This window comes from Lampris incognitus, chromosome 18 (genome assembly GCF_029633865.1).
Source record: "Lampris incognitus isolate fLamInc1 chromosome 18, fLamInc1.hap2, whole genome shotgun sequence".
NCBI lineage: Eukaryota > Metazoa > Chordata > Actinopteri > Lampriformes > Lampridae > Lampris > Lampris incognitus.
In genome coordinates this window covers 35,092,610-35,111,419 of record NC_079228.1, presented here as the reverse complement: position 1 = coordinate 35,111,419, position 18,810 = coordinate 35,092,610, and the positions used below count along the sequence as shown (strand labels likewise).

At 41.8% G+C, this 18,810-nt stretch overlaps 1 protein-coding gene across 2 annotated transcripts in view; it reads left to right on the top strand.

Annotated features, from left to right (window-relative positions):
* The window catches only part of LOC130128911 (histone-lysine N-methyltransferase 2B-like), a 61,158-nt gene that overhangs the window by 27,489 nt on the left and 14,859 nt on the right, over positions 1 to 18,810 (top strand). For both annotated transcript variants that reach the window (XM_056298688.1, XM_056298687.1), the window contains exons 11-26: positions 5,073 to 5,186; positions 6,154 to 6,300; positions 7,461 to 7,553; positions 7,948 to 8,065; positions 8,621 to 8,734; positions 8,913 to 9,103; positions 10,650 to 10,754; positions 12,602 to 12,712; positions 12,963 to 13,039; positions 13,813 to 13,988; positions 14,415 to 14,491; positions 14,661 to 14,795; positions 16,082 to 16,240; positions 16,620 to 16,737; positions 16,862 to 16,940; positions 17,688 to 17,848. In XM_056298688.1, the coding sequence (XP_056154663.1) occupies positions 5,073 to 5,186; positions 6,154 to 6,300; positions 7,461 to 7,553; positions 7,948 to 8,065; positions 8,621 to 8,734; positions 8,913 to 9,103; positions 10,650 to 10,754; positions 12,602 to 12,712; positions 12,963 to 13,039; positions 13,813 to 13,988; positions 14,415 to 14,491; positions 14,661 to 14,795; positions 16,082 to 16,240; positions 16,620 to 16,737; positions 16,862 to 16,940; positions 17,688 to 17,848 (1,975 nt within the window). The remainder of the gene's footprint in view (positions 1 to 5,072; positions 5,187 to 6,153; positions 6,301 to 7,460; positions 7,554 to 7,947; positions 8,066 to 8,620; positions 8,735 to 8,912; positions 9,104 to 10,649; positions 10,755 to 12,601; positions 12,713 to 12,962; positions 13,040 to 13,812; positions 13,989 to 14,414; positions 14,492 to 14,660; positions 14,796 to 16,081; positions 16,241 to 16,619; positions 16,738 to 16,861; positions 16,941 to 17,687; positions 17,849 to 18,810) is intronic.

The window sequence follows — 18,810 nt, the reverse complement described above, 5'->3', positions numbered from 1 at the left end:
CAATAGGGGTGTAAGCCTGTAAATAATAGCTGCAAGTGGTGATTCCATGGTTCAAGCACTAATTACTATATGAGGTACAAAGCCACACATACAGACAGGTGACAAATTAAAGGAGAAACCGACATAAAGTGTCTTAGTAAGGTTTTGGGCCACCATGAGCTACCAGAACAGCTTCAGTGCACCTTGTCATAGATAACAATAACAACAATAATAATAATAACAATGAGAACTTTTACTTATATAGCACTTTCATAAAACAATGTTACAAAGTGCTTTACAAAGAAATAAAACCAGAAAAGGCAAAATAAGAATAAGACCAAATAAGTAAGAGTAAAAGTGAAAGTATGAATAAATAATAATAATAATAATTAAAAAAAATCAAACATTTGTGAGGGTGGTGCAGTGGTTAGCGCGGTTGCCTCACAGCAAGAAAGTCCTGGGTTCGAGTCCCGCGGTAGTCCAACCTTGGGGGTCGTCCACTGTGTGGGGTTTGCTTGTTCTCCCTGTGTCTGTGTGGATTTTTCCATGTCACTATTATGCATTTCCTGGCCATGCATAAAGCGATTTACATACATTTAATTTGGGAATTAGTTGTGGATCTACTGACACTTGTGAAATTCCCCAGTAAGCAAAGCTCAGGATCTAATGAGAAGGTAACTCCTCTGATCTTGGTCAAGGTGTCACAGAAGTCGTACCAAAAGGGCTTCACCTTTATAGAAAGCCAGGTACAGTGCAGAAAGGAGCTGACCCCTCTATATCACATCTGAAGTACATTTCTGACAATTCAGGTTTGGATTTATGTAGTGTCTGTGGGCTGAGGCACAGTTGATGGAGGAAATTATAGTGAACCATTCTGTACTGGGCATTGATGGTAGCTGACAAACTGCCTTGACATAAATCTGACCAGAGCTGTTTATCAATTGCTATGTTCAGATCTGATTCCCACTTCACTCTAGATTTGTGCAGACCTGGCTTTTGGCCCTCATTTAGCAGTAAGAGTTACATTCCATCCATCCATCCATTAGCTGAACCGCTTATCCTGCTCTCAGGGTCGCGGGGATGCTTTAGCATATTCCAGCAGTCATTGGGCGCCAGGCGGGGAGACACCCTGGACAGGCCGCCAGGCCATCACAGGGCCAACGCGCGCACACACACACCCACACACACACACAAATTCATACCTAGGGACAATTTAGTACAGCCAATTCAGCTGACTTACATGTCTTTGGACTGTGGGAGGAAACCGAAGCCCCCAGAGGAAACCCACGCAGACACGGGGAGAACATGCAAACTCCACACAGACGACGACCCGGGATGACCCCCAAGGTTGGACTACCCCGGGGCTTGAACCCAGGACCTTCTTGCTGTGAGGCAACCGTGCTAACCACTGTGCCGCCAGGGTTACATTTTAGAAATACATTTGTATACATTTCCCTCATGAAGTGATTTCTCCACTTCACTAAATACAGGTAAAGTCATTCCAGGGCCAAGGTTGGTTCTAAGAAAAGATCTTAACTGAAGATAGCAGAAGAATGTCTTTTTGGACAATTTATATTTCCTCTTCAATTATCGAAAGGACATGAGAAGTACTTTTTCGTAGCAGTCTTCCAAATGCTAGATCCCTTTATGATGCCAAGTCTCCAGAATTTTGTTGTTTAGAGTCATGGATATGAGTTCATTTTGTCTCAGGGGTGTTTTTGGTGACAGTCTCATTTCAGTCCAAGACTTCCATGAGTCTAACAACATATTTTAATCAAATGCTTTAAAAATAGGATTGTCTGTCCTGTTGGATATCTGTAGGGACACCCGACCAAGCCAGAGGTAACACGGGGATTCGAACCGCCAATCCCTGTGTTGGTAGGCAATGGAATAGTCCACCACGCCACCCAGACACCCAAAATTGTACAAATGTTTAAGGTAATTATCTACAGTTATTCCAAGATTTTTAAAAAATTTTGGAGGACCCCCCCCCCCTTTCTCCCCAATTGTATCCGGCCGATTACCCCACTCTTTTGAGCTGTCGCGGTCGCTGCTGCACTCCCTCTGCTAATCTGGGGAGGGCTGCAGACTACCACATGTCTCCTCCAATCCATGTGGAGTTGCCAGTTGCTTCTTTTCACCTGACAGTGAGGAGTTTCGCCAGGGCGATGTAGCATGTGGGAGGATCACGCTATTCCCCCTTCCTTCGAACAGACGCCCTGACTGACCAGAGGAGGCGCTAGTACAGCGACCCGGACACATACCCACACCTGGCTTCCCACCTGCAGACACTGCCAATTGTGTCTGTAGGGACGCCCGACCAAGCCAGAGGTAACACGGGGATTCGAACCAGCGATCCCCATGTTGCTAGGCAACAGAAAAGAGTGTCATGCCACGCGGATGCCCCCAGCACATTGTGATTTTGAATGGCCTGGCCAAGGGGCAGCATATAAACTTAGCACAAAAAGTAATTAAATGTGTGTTTGGTAGATTATGTCTTTGTTGTAGCAATGCTTCTTGGCGATAAATCTTATATCAGGCACCTGATTGTCAGCACCTGGGGTACCAGAAGCTCAAAACAAGAGTCAATAGCAACAGCAAAATAAGCTGTTTGGCACTGGCAGAGAAGATTTTGCAAATTTTTCATGGGCACAACCCACATACTCAGCTCTGCTGCTCATCCCACAAATGCGTGTTCTTTACAAATGTGGCACCATTTAAAAGGGAAATAAACAGGCTTTCCAACGGTATAAGATTTATTGCCAAAATCATTGTTACAACAAAGAAATAATCTAGCAAACACAAATGTCCTTTTTGTGCTAAGTATATATAGAAAAGAGAAGGGGCCCAAGAACTGAGCCTTGAGAGACCCCACAACTCAACTGAGCCACCGAAGAGGTAGATTTACCCAGAAAAACAGAAAAATTTTTGTTGGAGAGGTAAGAATGTAATAAACTAAGAGCTGAACCCTTTATGCCAACCCAGGTCTCTAAGCGATGTAAGAGGATGTTGTGATCGCCTGTCAAAGGCAGCGCTTAAGTCTAAAAGAACTAAAATCGAGCAGTCACCTCTGTCTGCAGTCAGCAGTAGGCCATTAGTACTACGAAGTGCTCTAAAACCAGACTGAAAACTATTAAAAACGGTATTAGTGTTCATGAAAGAAATCAAATGAGAAGAAATTACTCACTCCAGAACCTTAGAAAAGATCATTTGGAAATTGGTCTGTTGTTACTTAAGGACAGGGGATCTAAATTAGGTTTCTTCAGCAATGGGTGAACAATGGTATGCTTAAAACTGGAAAAGAACCAGAGGCCAGAAAATTATTAAGAATTTGCCGAATAATGGGGCTGATAGTTGAAAATCCCTCCTTGAGCAGCTTAGTGGGAATGGTGTCTAAGATGCAGGAGGAGGAGTTCATATTGGAGACTGAACTCTCTAACGCTGAAGTTGTAATTGGTTGAAACTGGGTAAAAGAGGCAGAATTATCATGGGGAATGGAACTAATGCAAGAGCCTAGCTGGATTTGAGACCTAATATTCACCACCTTATTTACAAAATGAGTGAGACATTTTTCAGACAACTCAACATCAGGTTCAGAAAGACAAGTGGAGGGACCATTAATTATTATTATGAAATATGATAGAGTTGATCGGTTTGTCATAATGAATATTTAGAACATTGAATGGCGTTATTGCTGTTTCCAGTAGCAGAGTTATAAATATAATGGAAGTCTTAAGAGATTTTATTATTGTTGCCATTTGGCTTTACTTTCACTGATAAGGGTAAAACTTGGTAGGAATGTTCCAAATAGACAAATAAGTGGCCAGCAAGTTTTTAGGTAATTGTCTAATCTCAAGCCAGGTTATGAGCTAAAATGTCATAGGCTATAATTTTGACCACACTTTTGATTCAGTTATCTGTGCACAAAGCAAGTGTATCAAAATTCATGAGATTTGGTTCTATTATGGAAGGGTTGTTTTTTGTCTGTCTTTCTTTTTTTTCTTTTTTTCTTTTTTGGGCTTTGTAGCGCTCCCTATCAATGGATTTATAATGTCTCTGAGATGCTCCTTATCCTCTGTTAAACAAGCACACCAAGTATGTGTGGTCATATTGTTTATCCAGTTTTGCTGGAAAATAGTACAGGTGTAGCTCAAATCCTTATACCTCTTCCAAGTTTGGTGTTGATTGGTGCAAAACCAAATAAGCCTTACAGGAAAAATATTGCAAATTAGCAACAAAAAAAATAATAATCTGTAGGCGGACTCAGTAGTCCCATTGGCAAATAGTCAAAAACTCTCAGGAAAATGTGTGTACAAAATTTCAGAATTATGTTGAGAGTTACAGCCTTACAAAGGTGGACATTGTGGTGTTTTAATTGTATCACCACCAAGTGGCCAACGCAGACCATGTTGCTTGAGATCCTTATTTCATACATTTAAGATGAGTATGCAAAGTTATTTTTTAATTCTCGTGGGAAATTGTGTAAATGCATGAAGGAAAAAAGGAAGGGAAAATAATAGGTGTTTAACCTTATGAGTTGAAACCCCTGATAATAGAATGGCTTTGCTTGCCGCCTTATGGTGACAAAATGAAAGTTTTGAACCTCACTAGCATATCAATCTCCAACAGCAGATTTCTGTAAATTATTAGATTGGAAGAGAACAGAATAAGGGTTAGGTCCAGGAGTTGTCCATGTTTAATGTCAGTACATGTTGCAGACTGGCCTATCAGCGTTTATTGAGCTCCTGACTCAGTTGCTATATAAAGTGTAATTTAAACCGCTGGTTCGCAACTTAGGCCCCAGGACCCACAGAACTGCTGCTGGTTTTGGATTCTGCCAGGTAGTTAGGTTTGTTTGCCTGTTGCACTGGGTCTTAAATTAATTCCACAATGAGACGAGTGGAATACCTGACAAAATGGGGAACCTAAAATACTTGGGAGCTCAAGGTGTGCAGTCGCTGTTGGATTTGAGAATAACTGATCTAAGCTAACTTGGCCTTTTAGCTCAGGATGCTACCATTTAAATTAATAATGCCAGAAAATAGATTCTTCTCACTTTCCCTGGCTCTTCTTTTGTGTTCTTTTTCTATCAGGAGGACTGTGCTGTCCAGAATGTATGGTTAATGGGCGGTCTCAGTGTCCTCTCTTCTGTCCCCACCACACCTCAGTCTGTCTGCCTGCTCTGCGCCAGTAAAGGACTTCATGAGGTAATAGAGCTCTCTTACATGGGTCTCCAACAGCAGGGGAAAGTATAAAAATTGGTCTCATCAATTTTTAAGTTTTGGCAAATTGAATGACTGAATCATACAGAAAGACATTGCTGCTTGTTCTGAATATCCATTTTTCATAGGTTTTTTTTTTTTTTCAATTCATGCACTTTTACTGTTGACAGGATTGATAAACAATGATTAGTTGATAGTCATGTTGCTAAAGCCACCATTAGCTTATATTGTACCACTCAGAAACTTCAAATCTACTCAAGAAATTAAATATTTGGAGGGGGAAAAAACTGAATTTGTAGGAGCACAGCTTCATAATTGACCTACTGCTCACATATTAGATATTATCATAGATTAGATGTTAAACTGTGCTTCGAATACTTTCTTCATCTACTTCTGTTGACACTTTATTTTTGCATTTTGCAATGGGCTGTATCATAGTAATTTTTTATTTTTAATGATTTTCCCCTCTTTTTTGGCCCAATTTTACTTGGCCAATTACCCCACTCTCCCCAGCCGTCCCGGTCGCTGCTCCAACCCCTCTGCCGAGCCGGGGGGGGGGGGGCTGCAGACTACCACGTGTCTCCTCCGATACATGTGGAGTTGTCAGCTGCTTCTTTTCACCTGACAGTGAGGAGTTTCACCGGGGGGGATATAGCGCGTGAGAGGATCACACTTTTTATTCCCCCAAGTCCCCCCCCGAACAAGCGCCCCGACCAACCAGAGGAGATGCTAGTGCAGCGACCAGGACACATACCCACATCCGGCTTCCCATCCGCAGACACAGCCAATTGTGTCCGTAGGGATGCCCGACCAAGCCGGCGGTAACATGGGGATTCGAACCGGCGATCCCCGTGTTGGTAGGCAACGGAATAGACTGCTACGCTACCCGGACGCCCTTATCATAGCTATTTTTGATTTAATTGACCCTTTCCACCATATTTCCCCTCATCAGATGATATACTGCCAGATCTGCTGTGAGCCCTTCCACAGTTTCTGCCTGTCAGCAGAGGAGCGCCCCCAGGAGGCAAACAAGGAGAACTGGTGCTGCAAGCGTTGCAAGTTCTGCTACGTATGTGGCCGCAAAAGCAAGAGCACCAAGGTATAATGTCCAGTGGGCTCCTCATCGCATCTGTAGTATGTTATTTGGATCTGTTAATTTAAAGGTGCTATATACGAGATTTCGAATATTATTATAGCAGCAAACAGCTCTTCGCTATGTAAAGTGGAGTAATGGCGTCTTGAGCAGAGAGTGAAGTCTCACTCCCTCTGTGTGTGTTGTAATCTGAGCTTCTCTGTTCCTTGTTTTGGAAGCCGGTCCATGCATGCATGTTAATTATGCATGTGCAGTAGCTAGCGCTAGCAGGCTAGCTAGCAAGCTAATAATTACATTACATGGGCTTAGATCACTCGGTAGATCAAAGAAATAGCTCTTTACCAAGTTGAATGTGTTACTAATGTTAGTAAAATACTTAAACTGTAAAAATCAATATTCCAGCCGAAATAAACGAAATAATAGCCAAGAACGTGAGGGGAGGGGGGAGGAACGCAAAGGAAGGGGGAGATTTGTTTTGGTTTGTTCTGAGATGCTTATGCTGAATATTGTATATGGCACCTTTAATGATTTATCTCAGTGAAAATACAGGAAACTACATGTTCAAATTTTCTGTTTGGTTTAGCATGGCACTTAGAGATGTCAGTAACCTTTCCTTTTACAGTCCCCTAATTACTGCAAAGTATTTACCTAGTAAATATATGGTTACTATAGTATGTTATTAGGTAATTACCACGGTAAATTATTCGGTAAATACAAAGAAACTACAGCTGAAATACTAAGAAAACCCCCCACTATTACCCATCAACTCAACTAAGTACTATGTAGTTGAAACTGGTTTAGGTTGGTAATAACTTAAGATATAATTGTATACTTCCTAGGAAAGTAGGCACAGGTACAGTGGTAATTAGTCAGTAATATACTATAAAAACCATATATTTACCAGATAAATACTTAGTAATTACCATATATTTACCGAGTAAATACTTTGTATTTAGGGGACTGTAAAAGGAAGGGTTACTGAGATATAACCTTTAGACTACCATTTTCCACCTTTGTTTTTTGTTACAATGTTGTCTCTTAATTTTAACTTGCAAAGCCTTAAAAAGGCGTGAATTCAACTTTTCAATATTTGCTGACTTTGTGCAAGATTTCGATATGTGGGGTATTGAGTAGGTTTTCTAATGCGATTGTCTCTTTTCCTCTAGCCTGTACTACAGTGCCAGAGATGCCAAAACTCCTACCACCCGTCATGCTTGGGACCAACCTACCCCAAACCTATGAACTGTAGCATACCATGGGTAAGGGTTCAGATTGGTCTTTTTTATTATTATTATTATTATTATTATTATTATGTGAAGATCTCCATGCAAGGCTTATATAGCTATGAGAAAGAAATTATATTACTAGTTCCTGATTCATTTGTCCCAGCTGGTCAAGTTTTCGGTGTTGAACTTGGCTGTTGGTCAATCTTTGAAGAGTTGGTGACTGAAAAAGCTTTCTTGATTATGGATTTACCCAAGAAATGGTCATCAAAAATAAATCTTGGTTCTTTTAATCAGTCATTTATCAAAAATATTATTTCTACAAAGGTGCAGACAATAACTGGTCAGAGAAGAACTACTTGCCAGAAGCTTGAGAAAAAAAGTGTAGGATTCGTGGTTGAGGTTTTGTGACACTTCTGTTTATGTATAGGTGTGCATGACATGTATTCGGTGTAAAAGCTGCGGTGTGACACCTGGAAAGTCCTGGGACCTGGCCTGGAATCATGTGCAGGACCTCTGTCCAGACTGTACTTCCCTCCACAACAAAGGTTGGACTATTTGCATGAAAAATATGTACATATATGTACTAGCAGAGGTACCTGGTGTTGCCTGGGGGAAAATGTTCTCACCAAAACAGCCAACACGATCTGATCTTTACGATATAATTGATGATGAAAATAGGATAATTTATGATATGATACATGTGATAAACGAATGTCGAATAAACGAATCTTATTAACGAAAATGATCAAAGGTCATAATTTTCAATCCATTCATCAAGCTTCTTTGCCAATGTGTGTATTAATCGCTGCAAATCTGCCACCGCAGATCACCACAAAATAAACTAAATTTCGCAAATCAATTTTTTTTACTGGTTTTTGAAATATTTTTGAAACTGTGCAATCCTTGGAAAGTGCTGATTCTAAAGATACCTTTCTTTTTGTTCTACAATGAGTATTTCTGGAGTTTTAAGCAAACATACAAACATACACTCTTGCTTTGTGTATAGAGAGAGAGAGAGAGAGAGAGATGTGGGCCTTGTGGATTATGGACCACACTAAGGATAGATAACGTGACTGATATTTGACCTGTATTTATTGCAGGTAATTTCTGCCCAGTCTGCCACAAATGCTTTGAGGACAATGAACATGACAAGCAGATGGTTCAGTGTTCCAAGTGTGGCCACTGGGTTCATTCCAAATGTGAAGGATTTTCGGGTAAGTAACACATCAAGTGCAAAAAAACTGTTCAGACATTTAACTCGAGTTTTTCATCTAAATTAAAAGTCCAATTCAGTGATGTAAAATATCAGTTCACTTACTGACTGCAATTTTTAAATGGCAGACATCCCTCTCTAGAATAAATGGATTTATAAATTATGGTCTGTTATTTCAGAGGAGCTGTTTCAGATGTTCTGTAGCCAACCAGAAGGTGTGGTATTCACCTGTTCACACTGCACTTTGAATCTGGCAAAACCCTGCCACTGGAAGGAGGAACTGCAGGGGAGGCTGCAGGCTGGGCTGGAAGAGGTGATAGCGGACCTCGTCTCCTCCTTCGCCACTCAGCATCTCCTCATTTGTCAGGAGGTAAGAGTTACCGGGTCCTGATTTTATTTATTTATTTATTTTAAATACTATAGGCATGGTAGTGCAGTGGTTAGCGCGGTTGCCTCACAGCAAGAAGGTCCTGGGTTCGAACCCTGGGGTTGTCCAACCTTGGGGGTCATCCCAGGTCGTCCTCTGTGTGGAGTTTGCATGTTTTCCCTGTGTCTGCGTGGGTTTCTTCTGGGTGCTGCGGTTTCCTCCCACAGGCCAAAGACATGAAGGTCAGGTGAATCGGCCATACTAAATTGTCCCTAGGTGTGTGTGTGTGTGTGTTTGGGTGTGTGGGGGCGGGCCCTGTGATGGACTGGCGGCCTGTCGAGGTTGTCTCCCTGCGTGCCGCCCAGTGACTGCTGGGATAGGCTCCAGCATCCCTATGACCCGAAATCAGATAAGCAGGTTGGATATTGGATGGATGGATAGATCTCTGAAATGTTGGCAAATCATGTACTCAAGGACAGATGATCATTGTTAAAAGTTGTTCCATCTCAGAACCCAGAGGCTAAATTGTGGTCAGATGATTTAGCTCTGTGGACAATGACCAATATTTCAGGGCTTCCGGTGTAGCTGCTAGCTGCTCACTTCCATTTCCTATGAAGACTTCCTCTTCCGTGTGTACCTCATTGTTTACAGTCGGATTAGCAACTTGAGACGTGAGAATGGAGTTTGAGTTGAGAGAAGACATCTACGACCGGATTGTTTCACAAGTAGTCGACACGAGTCGAATGTTTCTTCACACAATGCACAAACATCAATAATTTTTGTAGGTGTTTTAGGTCCAAATGACATGTCGGCCAATGCATTCCGCCTCTTTCGCTCCCCACACGGACTGTTCCCAACATGCAACCAAAGCATGTTCTTGTAGAAATTGCTGCCTATTCAAACCTGATTTGTCAATACTATTCGGACTAAAACAGAAACCAGAATGCTTCCGATACATACATACATACATACATACATACATACATACATACATACATACATACATACATACATACATACATACATACATAGAGAGAGAGAGATCTGATAAGAGATTAAAAGTTGTTAAAACTTGACTGTAGAGGGTTTAGCGCCACTGTTTTTTATTGTCAATATCCCGTTTTTTCCTAGTAAATTCTTAGTCTTTATTTCGTTTTGTGTCTAGTAGGAGGAGGTGGATTGGGGCTTTGCCACATTTAACAATTCAGAGATGACCGAAAGTTTTTAGACAGCTACAGTCCTTGGAAGTCAGTCTAGTCAACATTTCTGTGGATGACCTCCACCCAGGTCTTGGCAGAGTTTGAGCTGCTCATGGACACAAGACTGCTGCGTTTGATAATGGGATATGACTATTTACTTTGACCGTTGCTTCTTGTTTAGTTAATGAAAGAAGTGTAAATATTTTTCTTCTGCATTTAACCCATCCTATTGTATAGGAGCAGTGGACAGCTGCAGCGCCCGGGGACCAACTCCAGTTCTTCTTTCCATTGCCTTGCTCAGGGGCACAGGCAGGAGTATTAACCCTAACTTGCATGTCTTTGTCTTGCAGTGTCAGGAAGTCAGTAGCACAGAATTTGCCAGGGACCACCAACAACCAGTATGCGATCTTCATTCCTTGGGGAAGAAGCTTGAAGGGGGTCAATATACTAAAGTAGTGAGTATACCATTATCCACTGTTCCCCCATGATGAAAACACTCACAGGTTTCTCTGTTTCCCTGGGCAGTACTGGCTATGCATTCTTGGTCAAATACTTTCTAACTGTGCTCATGTAATAAGTCTCACAATTGGTTGCCTTTTTTTTTTTTTCCTCCCCCTTTCATACATAGAATTCCCTTTTCTTCTGAGGTCCCACCTTTGCACAACCTTTGTGGTGGTCGAGGAGGGTATAGGCCACCACGGGGATTCTGTGACAGATGCGGAATCATGTCTAATTTTTCTTTTTTTTTCCTTTCTTCAGCAAACATATTAGACTTTACTTTCTCCGGGCAAAGGCCCACACGTTTTCTCCCACATCCCTGTGCAGCTATACTAGAGGGGCCTCACCGCCTGTAGTAGTCACTGTTTGCAGTGATAGGACACATAATCCTACTGGCGTTCATGATGCTTGTTAGGAATCTACTGCACTGCTCGTGCTTTGGTATTGTAATATGAAACCCATAGTCCCCTTGGGGGGCCCTCTCGGGTGTTTGGGGAATGCTCCATAAAAGTGTTTTGAAATATGAACATTAGAGGGTCTGCGGTGGTGTAGCGGTCTAAGCATCGGCTTCGTGTCGATGCAGTTGCCCACTGGGGACCGGAGTTTGCGTCCTGGTCTCGCCAGATCCGACTATGGCCGGATCCGATGAAGCAGCAGTAATTGGCAAGGCTGTCTTCGGGAGGGGGGCGGAGTCGGCTTGTGTTCGTCACATGAATGCGTCTCTGTGTGTGTCGGAAAAAGCAGTGGTTCGGCCTGGATTCACCTTGTCACGAAAGTGGCGAGGCGTCTCCTTCGAGACTGCCGGCCTGAGAGATACAGTATACGTATACAGTACGAGGGTCGATGTTTGAATTAGAATAGGGAGCGATTGGCCACTAAATTGGGAGAAAAAGGGAAAATCAGAAATAAGGGAAATATGAATATTAGTGGGACGAAAGGTGATATTTTTATTTCCCATTTATTTACTTATTGTTCGTACTTAATGTTTACTTTTGTTTGTCCCCCACCCTCGGCTGCCTGGCACTACAGTGTAGACGTCAGGAAGCAAATACAAATCAAGAATGAGAAACTGCCCTTTAAATAGCTGCCATCACATTTTGTTACTATTTACAGCCCTTTGGGGAAGTCATTTTACACAAATTGTGTTGGTTCTTTTTGTGTTTTTCCAATATCTTAACAATAAAATTGGGCAGCAAACGTTCTGTTATTGTGAAAATTGTTTGTACTTGGCCAATTACCCCACTCTTCCGAGCTGTCCCGGTCGCTGCTGCAACCCCACTGCCAATCCGGGGAGGGCTGCAGACTACCACGTCTCCTCCGAAACATGTGGAGTCACCAGCTGCTTCTTTTCTGCTGACAGTGAGGAGTTTCGCTAGGGAGACGTAGTGCGTGGGAGGATCACACTATTCCCCCCAGTTCCCCCGCCCCCCAAACAGGCGCCCCGACTGACCAGAGGAGGCACTAGTGCAGCGACCAGGACACATACCCACATCCGGCTTCTCACCTGCAGACACGGCCAATTGTGTCTGTAGGGGGCGCCTGACCAAGCCGTAGGTAACACGGGGATTCGAAATGGCGATCCCCGTGTTGGTAGGCAACAGAATAGACTGCTGCGCTACCCAGACGCCCTACACATTGTGAAAATTGAACCTAGATAACGGCAGCAGCAAATTTTCACACACATAGTCCCTGTCTCATACTTGTATAACATCACAATCATCAACACAAACGTGCTGAAGGACTTTTCACAATCTGTACTTATTTGATCAAATCTCATGATGTCCATATGGTATTAATTTCTCAGAAAGTGTTCCATGAGGATGTTGTCTCAATGATGAGGAAGTGGCTGAAGAAGGAGGAGCCCCTCCCTGAGGATCATAGACCTACTAATCAGGCCAAGGAGCACTACCTCAAGGTATGCTGATATTTTTTTTTTACGTGTGTGTGACTACAGGGTTTTTCCAGTTTTCAATTTAAATTTTACAATTTCCAGTTTGTCCTGAAAAGGACATAATAAATGTTGCAGGAAACAAATAGAATGAAAATGCCATGAATTGAAAATGCAGGGAGAGAAAAAGGTTGTCCTGTTCTGTACTTTATATTTGTTGGATGACCTACTGCTGCCGAGTGTATTTAATCTGACTTGAATTTCATGTTTCTCACAGTTGATGAAGCGGGTTTTCAGCTGGTTTGATGGACACAATCTGAAAATATGGAACCCTGTTTCCGACGAATTCCCACGGTAAATTTCAACCTTCGTCAATTATGCAGGCGTAGTTTAACAAAATGACCATGGCAGGAATCGAACGCTTGTTCACTCTGGGTTTACCTGCCAAGTACACTGAATGCACGGGAAGTTATTGTTTGTTTATGTGTTGGTGCTGAGAAGGTCTGACAGTATGACAACATACTAGTACACACAAGACAACAAGACGACTGAGGCAAATTTGTGATAATGGGCTATACAAATAAAATGGACTTGACCTCAAATACAGAGCATTGATGGACTATATATACCCCCTACATTCTTAATTTGTAACCCCATGAATTCAAGCAGCCTATAATATATTTACAGCTGTCAGGGCAGGAGCAGGAATTGAGGACCCAAATGCAGACGGTGCACACATGACGATAACATGATAACATGGTAGAGACATGGTACAGACGTTTAACGCTCTGACAACAAACAAACTAAAGCCAAACTTAAATACACAGAAACTTAACTGAATAATCAACAACAGCTTTGGGGCAAATGGGTAATGGGAAAACTGGACAGGACTCAGGACTGGGATGGTGTTGTCAGAGCAGGACAAGACATGAGACATGGAAATCAGGGCTGGAGTGGCTGAAACTGGGAGACGCCACGACGACAGCTGTAAGAGAAAGTATGGTCCAGTGTACCTTCCGTCCTTTATTCTGTTTTGAATAAAAAGAGCTGCACTGAAAGTGCCAAACTTGTTGGTAGACAATAGTCTCCCATTATATTCTCTCGCTCTCCCCCTCTCCCTTTCTCAGTGGGATGCTCCCTGAGGCAGTTCTTCCCCCATCTATGGAGCACAGCTATGCACAGTGGCTGGAGAGAACATACCAGAAGTCAGAGGGCCCACAAGAGGGGAACCCCAACACTCCACTGCCCTCAGTCAACGCGAACCAGCCTGGTGCAGTGCCCACCCTCCCTCTCAGTTCACCAGGTATGGAAACTGTGCTTGGCTTTTCTGCAAGCAGTGGTTTTGCAGGTTTTCATTGCAGTCAAATAACGAAATCATGGGACTTACTCGTTCCTCCCCCTGAAAATTGTCAGTTGAAGCTTTTGGTTTAAGTGAAAATCTGTGTATTTTTGAAACCTCCATGGCACAGGATTATATTATAGACCACTGCTGTGCATTGCTTTTTCTAATTGGGAATATGAAATTTATCACTTCTAATTGAAGAATAGATTTCTAGGTTGTTTAATTTTTTTGAGGGGGGGGTCTTTTCCCCCCTATTTTGTAGTTCTCGTCACACATCCTTGGTCCTTTTTGATCTGAGCAAATCTAATTTAAAACAAAAGTAGAATACTACATTTTGTGTTGTCTACCATCTTGGGATTAGAATTTTATGATTTTATCCATCCACAGGTGTTAGGAATGATTTGGAATCCAAAGATCAGAGGCAGTGTGCATTATGCCAACTCCAGGGCGACTCGGATCCCAACGTGAGTCATACCACCGAGTTCCCTCCGGTTTTCAGAACATGTCATTTATTCAGTTACGTTCTTATATTTGGAACGTGAGCATCTCCCCTGCTTAGATAGGGCTCAGTTTATGATATAAGACAGAGAATGCCTCTCAACAGGAATTGTCTCCGGAATTTTATCCCCACAGGAGGAAGGCCGGCTTTTGTACTTGGGACAGAATGAATGGGCCCATATTAACTGTTGCCTGTGGTCTGCAGAGGTTTACGAGGATAACAGTGCTCTTTTGCAAGTGCACAGCGCTGTCTCAAGGGGGCGTCACCTGGTGAGGAAGTGCCATAGATATGTACTGGGAATGTCAGGGGGTCAGGTTTAGATGAAAGGGACGCTAATTCCCTGTCCACCTTGCTGTTTATTTTTCCTGTTGTTTTAACATGGTAGATTAAATATTTCACAAAGCTTTTTTTGGTGAGCCAGGGTTAAAATGGCTGTATTAACACGAGAACCACCAGAATTTCACTCCTATCTAAAACGACCATGGGCAGTCAAAATGATGGCCGGTTTTTAAGCGCTATAATCTGTCAAGATAAATACCCAATTGAGATATTAATGCACTGCATCTGTTAGCATGTCTGTTAATAAATGACTGACACCAAAATTAAAATTTTACCAACTATAATACTATTTTAAACTATTTAAACTTCAGAGAGACATGGTCGAACTTGAATAGGAAAATTGAAAAGGGAAAATATTACCTGAAAAACAAAACGGAAAACACATATTCATAATCTAACAAATGTAACAAGGCCTATAAAATGTGAAATGTAAAACAAGAACTGAAAATAACCATTGAAACAGTCTCAAACAACAACCGGAACTTAAAAACTACTAGAATGACCATGGGTCGTCAACATGACCACCCACGGTTTTTAAACTCTATATTCTGTCACGATAAATACCAAAATATGATATTAATACATTACATATGTCAGTATGTCTGTTAAGAACGACTGACACCAAAATTAACGTTTTGACAACTTGAATACTATTTTTCAAGCAATTTAAAATGGCTGCTGTCCAACGCCTGTAAATGCTGCAACACCGTGGTGGTAGTCATAGTGCGTCTGAAACCAGACATGTTGGCAATAATCAAAAGTCAAGTTTAAACTATTACCCAATTTCCCCTCGGGGATGAATAAAGTATTCTGATTGTGATTACTCTGCACTGAAGAACGCTAGTGTGTTTCTAGGACAGAGCATTAACTTCGTGAAGGAAATGACGCAACCAACACACGTTATAAATAGTGACATGATAGGCATGATCACGTGCGGTCATTTTGACCGGTCATGGTTGATTTAGGTAGATCTTATAACTTTTTTTTTTTTTTGCAATTGGTCTAAAAGTCATTTTAATGCAAATATATATAATTCAGGGAGCAGCAGGGTGTGTATTTTTTTTCCTCACAAAGTTATTAAACTTTGAAAATCCAAAATGGTCATATGACCGTCTTTGGTCATTCTAGTGTTAATACAGCATGCAGTTGATTGATCTGATTGAAAAACTTAATTGATTGGCTTAATTGACTCACTGCTCCTGTTCCCTCTCCCCAGCGATGTGATCATTGCGGACAGTCAGGGGCCACTGTGGGGTGCTGTCTCTCCACCTGCCAGAGTAACTTTCACTTCATGTGTGCACGTGCCCAGAATTGTGTGTTCCAGCTTGACAGGAAGGTGTTCTGCTACAAGCACAGGGACCTCGTCAGTGATAAGGTATGCACAAGTCATAGTTTATTTTACATAGCAATATGTTTGTTTACACATACCGCACTGCTTTACATTCGCATGAGTGCATTAATTCACACCCTGAAGTCAAATTGGAGCTGTTGGGGGCTATGTAACTTGCTCAGAGCCACTGCAACAGACACTGCCCACCCTAGAATTTTTCCTTGCCAGTTTGGTGATCCTCTCTTTCAGAGGAAAGAAAATATGTACACACAGGATAAAATTTGTATTCGCATCAATGCCGTGCATCTGCAGTGAATAGGGCACTTACTTTCAACACCAGCAGCTAACTCCTTACCTAGCTCACATGTGTTGTACTGTGTAGCATGTTACTCTGATTTATTCTCCTCTTTGTCTCCATGGCCAGATGGTGTCTGAGAAGGGGTTTGAAGTTCCTCGCAGGGTCTACGTGGACTTTGAGGGCATCACCTTGAGGAGGAAGTTCCTCACAGGCCTTGATCCAGAAACTATAAACATGACCATAGGTAAAGTGTGTGTGTATTCAGTTTGAATATGAACTGTTTGACTTCTTTATAAAAAGAATATATATGTCCTCTATTAATCCCTTTAATTACTGTGAACTCCAACATGCCTCTCCTTTTTCCTCAGGTTCTCTGCAGATTCAGAAACTTGGTGTGCTATCAGAGCTGTCATCCAATGGAAGGATGCTTTATCCTGTTGGCTATCAGTAAGTAATCAGCGTCCCATTACTGTACATTGTACTATAGTGTACATTACTTGGGTTCAGTCTCCCAAGACATCTAATACATTATGCTAATGAGCTTTATTGTGTTCTTCATTGTTTTTTATGTCAACTCCTACAATAAACCAGGAAGTTACTCGTTGTTCTGTATTTTCCCAAGTGTATGTGAGTGTGTGCTTATGAGTGTGTGCACGTGCATGTATTGCTATACTTCTTAGGTCCAACACTCTAGGTACACCTTTAATGTGGGGAAAAACTTGGTTTTTGAGTACATTTTGGCCAGCCCTCACTTCTTCAAGGGTCTATGTTTAGTGATAGGACTTGTATTAAGGTTAGGAGTAGGTTAAGGTCTGGGTAAGGGTTAAATTTAGTCCTGTAGTTCTGATGGTTAGGGTTGGGGGCAAGGGAATGAATGTAGTCAATGAGGGGTCCTCACAAAACATTTCGTTCAATACATGCATGTTTGGAACTGTTGGTTAAAATATCTTTTCAGATTTCACTTGTTGTCATGGCATTTCAGTGCTATCAACCTTTGCATCACCCCCACCGCTTATGAAAGTAAAGACAGCAGTAACTTACTGCTACAGCAACCCACTCTGACCATCAATAACGTAGGTCTATGTGGGTTCATTTTTTTCCTTTTAATGATATGACTCTGTCTTATCTCACGTCTCATCTTTTTGGTTCCTTCCATTTCTCTTGCTCTCCTCTCTCTCTCTCTTTATTTTCAAGGTGCTCCCGGTTGTACTGGAGCACAGTGGACCCACGCAGGCGTTGCAAGTACACCTGCCGGGTGACAGAGGTGTGCACTCCTCTCCCAGGGGAAGAGCGAGACCCCAGGTGGGACAAGGAAGAGAACCACACCATAATCCACAGTCCCAACCACTACAAGGGTAAGCCAAAACACACATGTATTTCATATTAACTATATACACACGATATATTTATAAACCATTTTAATGGCATGCTTTATTATAAAGGAGCTACAAAGTTTGCATGTGGATTTTGTAAGGTAAAAAGTTTATACAAAAACAATGTAAAAGTAAAATTTCTTGACATTAACATCCATAAATCTACTGTCTCAACCACCACAGGGGTGAGCAAATATATGCCATATATTTTTCATTAATTACAAATAAACTACAGATTTCATCATGCAATTTTAGGAGTATCAAGTCCTATCGCAATATCAACACTAGAACGACCAAAGATGGTCATATGACTGTTTTGGATTTTCAAAGTTTAATAACTTTGTGAGAAACAAAAGATACAGGCCTGCTGCCCCCCGAATGCTCCTAAAATTGCATATATTTACATTAAAATGAATTTTAGATCAATTGCACACAAAAAAGTTATAAGATCTATCTAAAACAACCTTGACCGGTCAAAATGACCGCACGTGATCGTGCGTGTCATGTCACTATTTAAGACCTGTGTTGTCGCATCATTTCCTTTGCAAAGTTCATTGCTTTGTCCGAGAAACACACCAGTGTTCTCCAGTGCAGAGTAACAGTCTAAACTTGATTTATGATTATTTCCAACATGTCTGGTTACAGACACCATTTCAGATGCACCATGACTACCATCAAGGCGTTGCAGTATTTACAGGTGTTGGACAGCGGCCATTTTAAATTGTTTGAAAAACAGTATTCAAGTTGTTAAAACGTTACTTTTGGTGTCAGTCGTTTCTTAACAGACATACTGACATATGTAATGCATTAATATCTCAACTGGATATTTATCTTGACCGCCCACGGTCGTTTTAGGTAGTGAAATCCCAGTCGTTCTAATGTTCAGTAATGGGTCCCATTTCCTGTCAACAAGGTTTCACAGCTGTGAAATGAGAGTAAGAAGA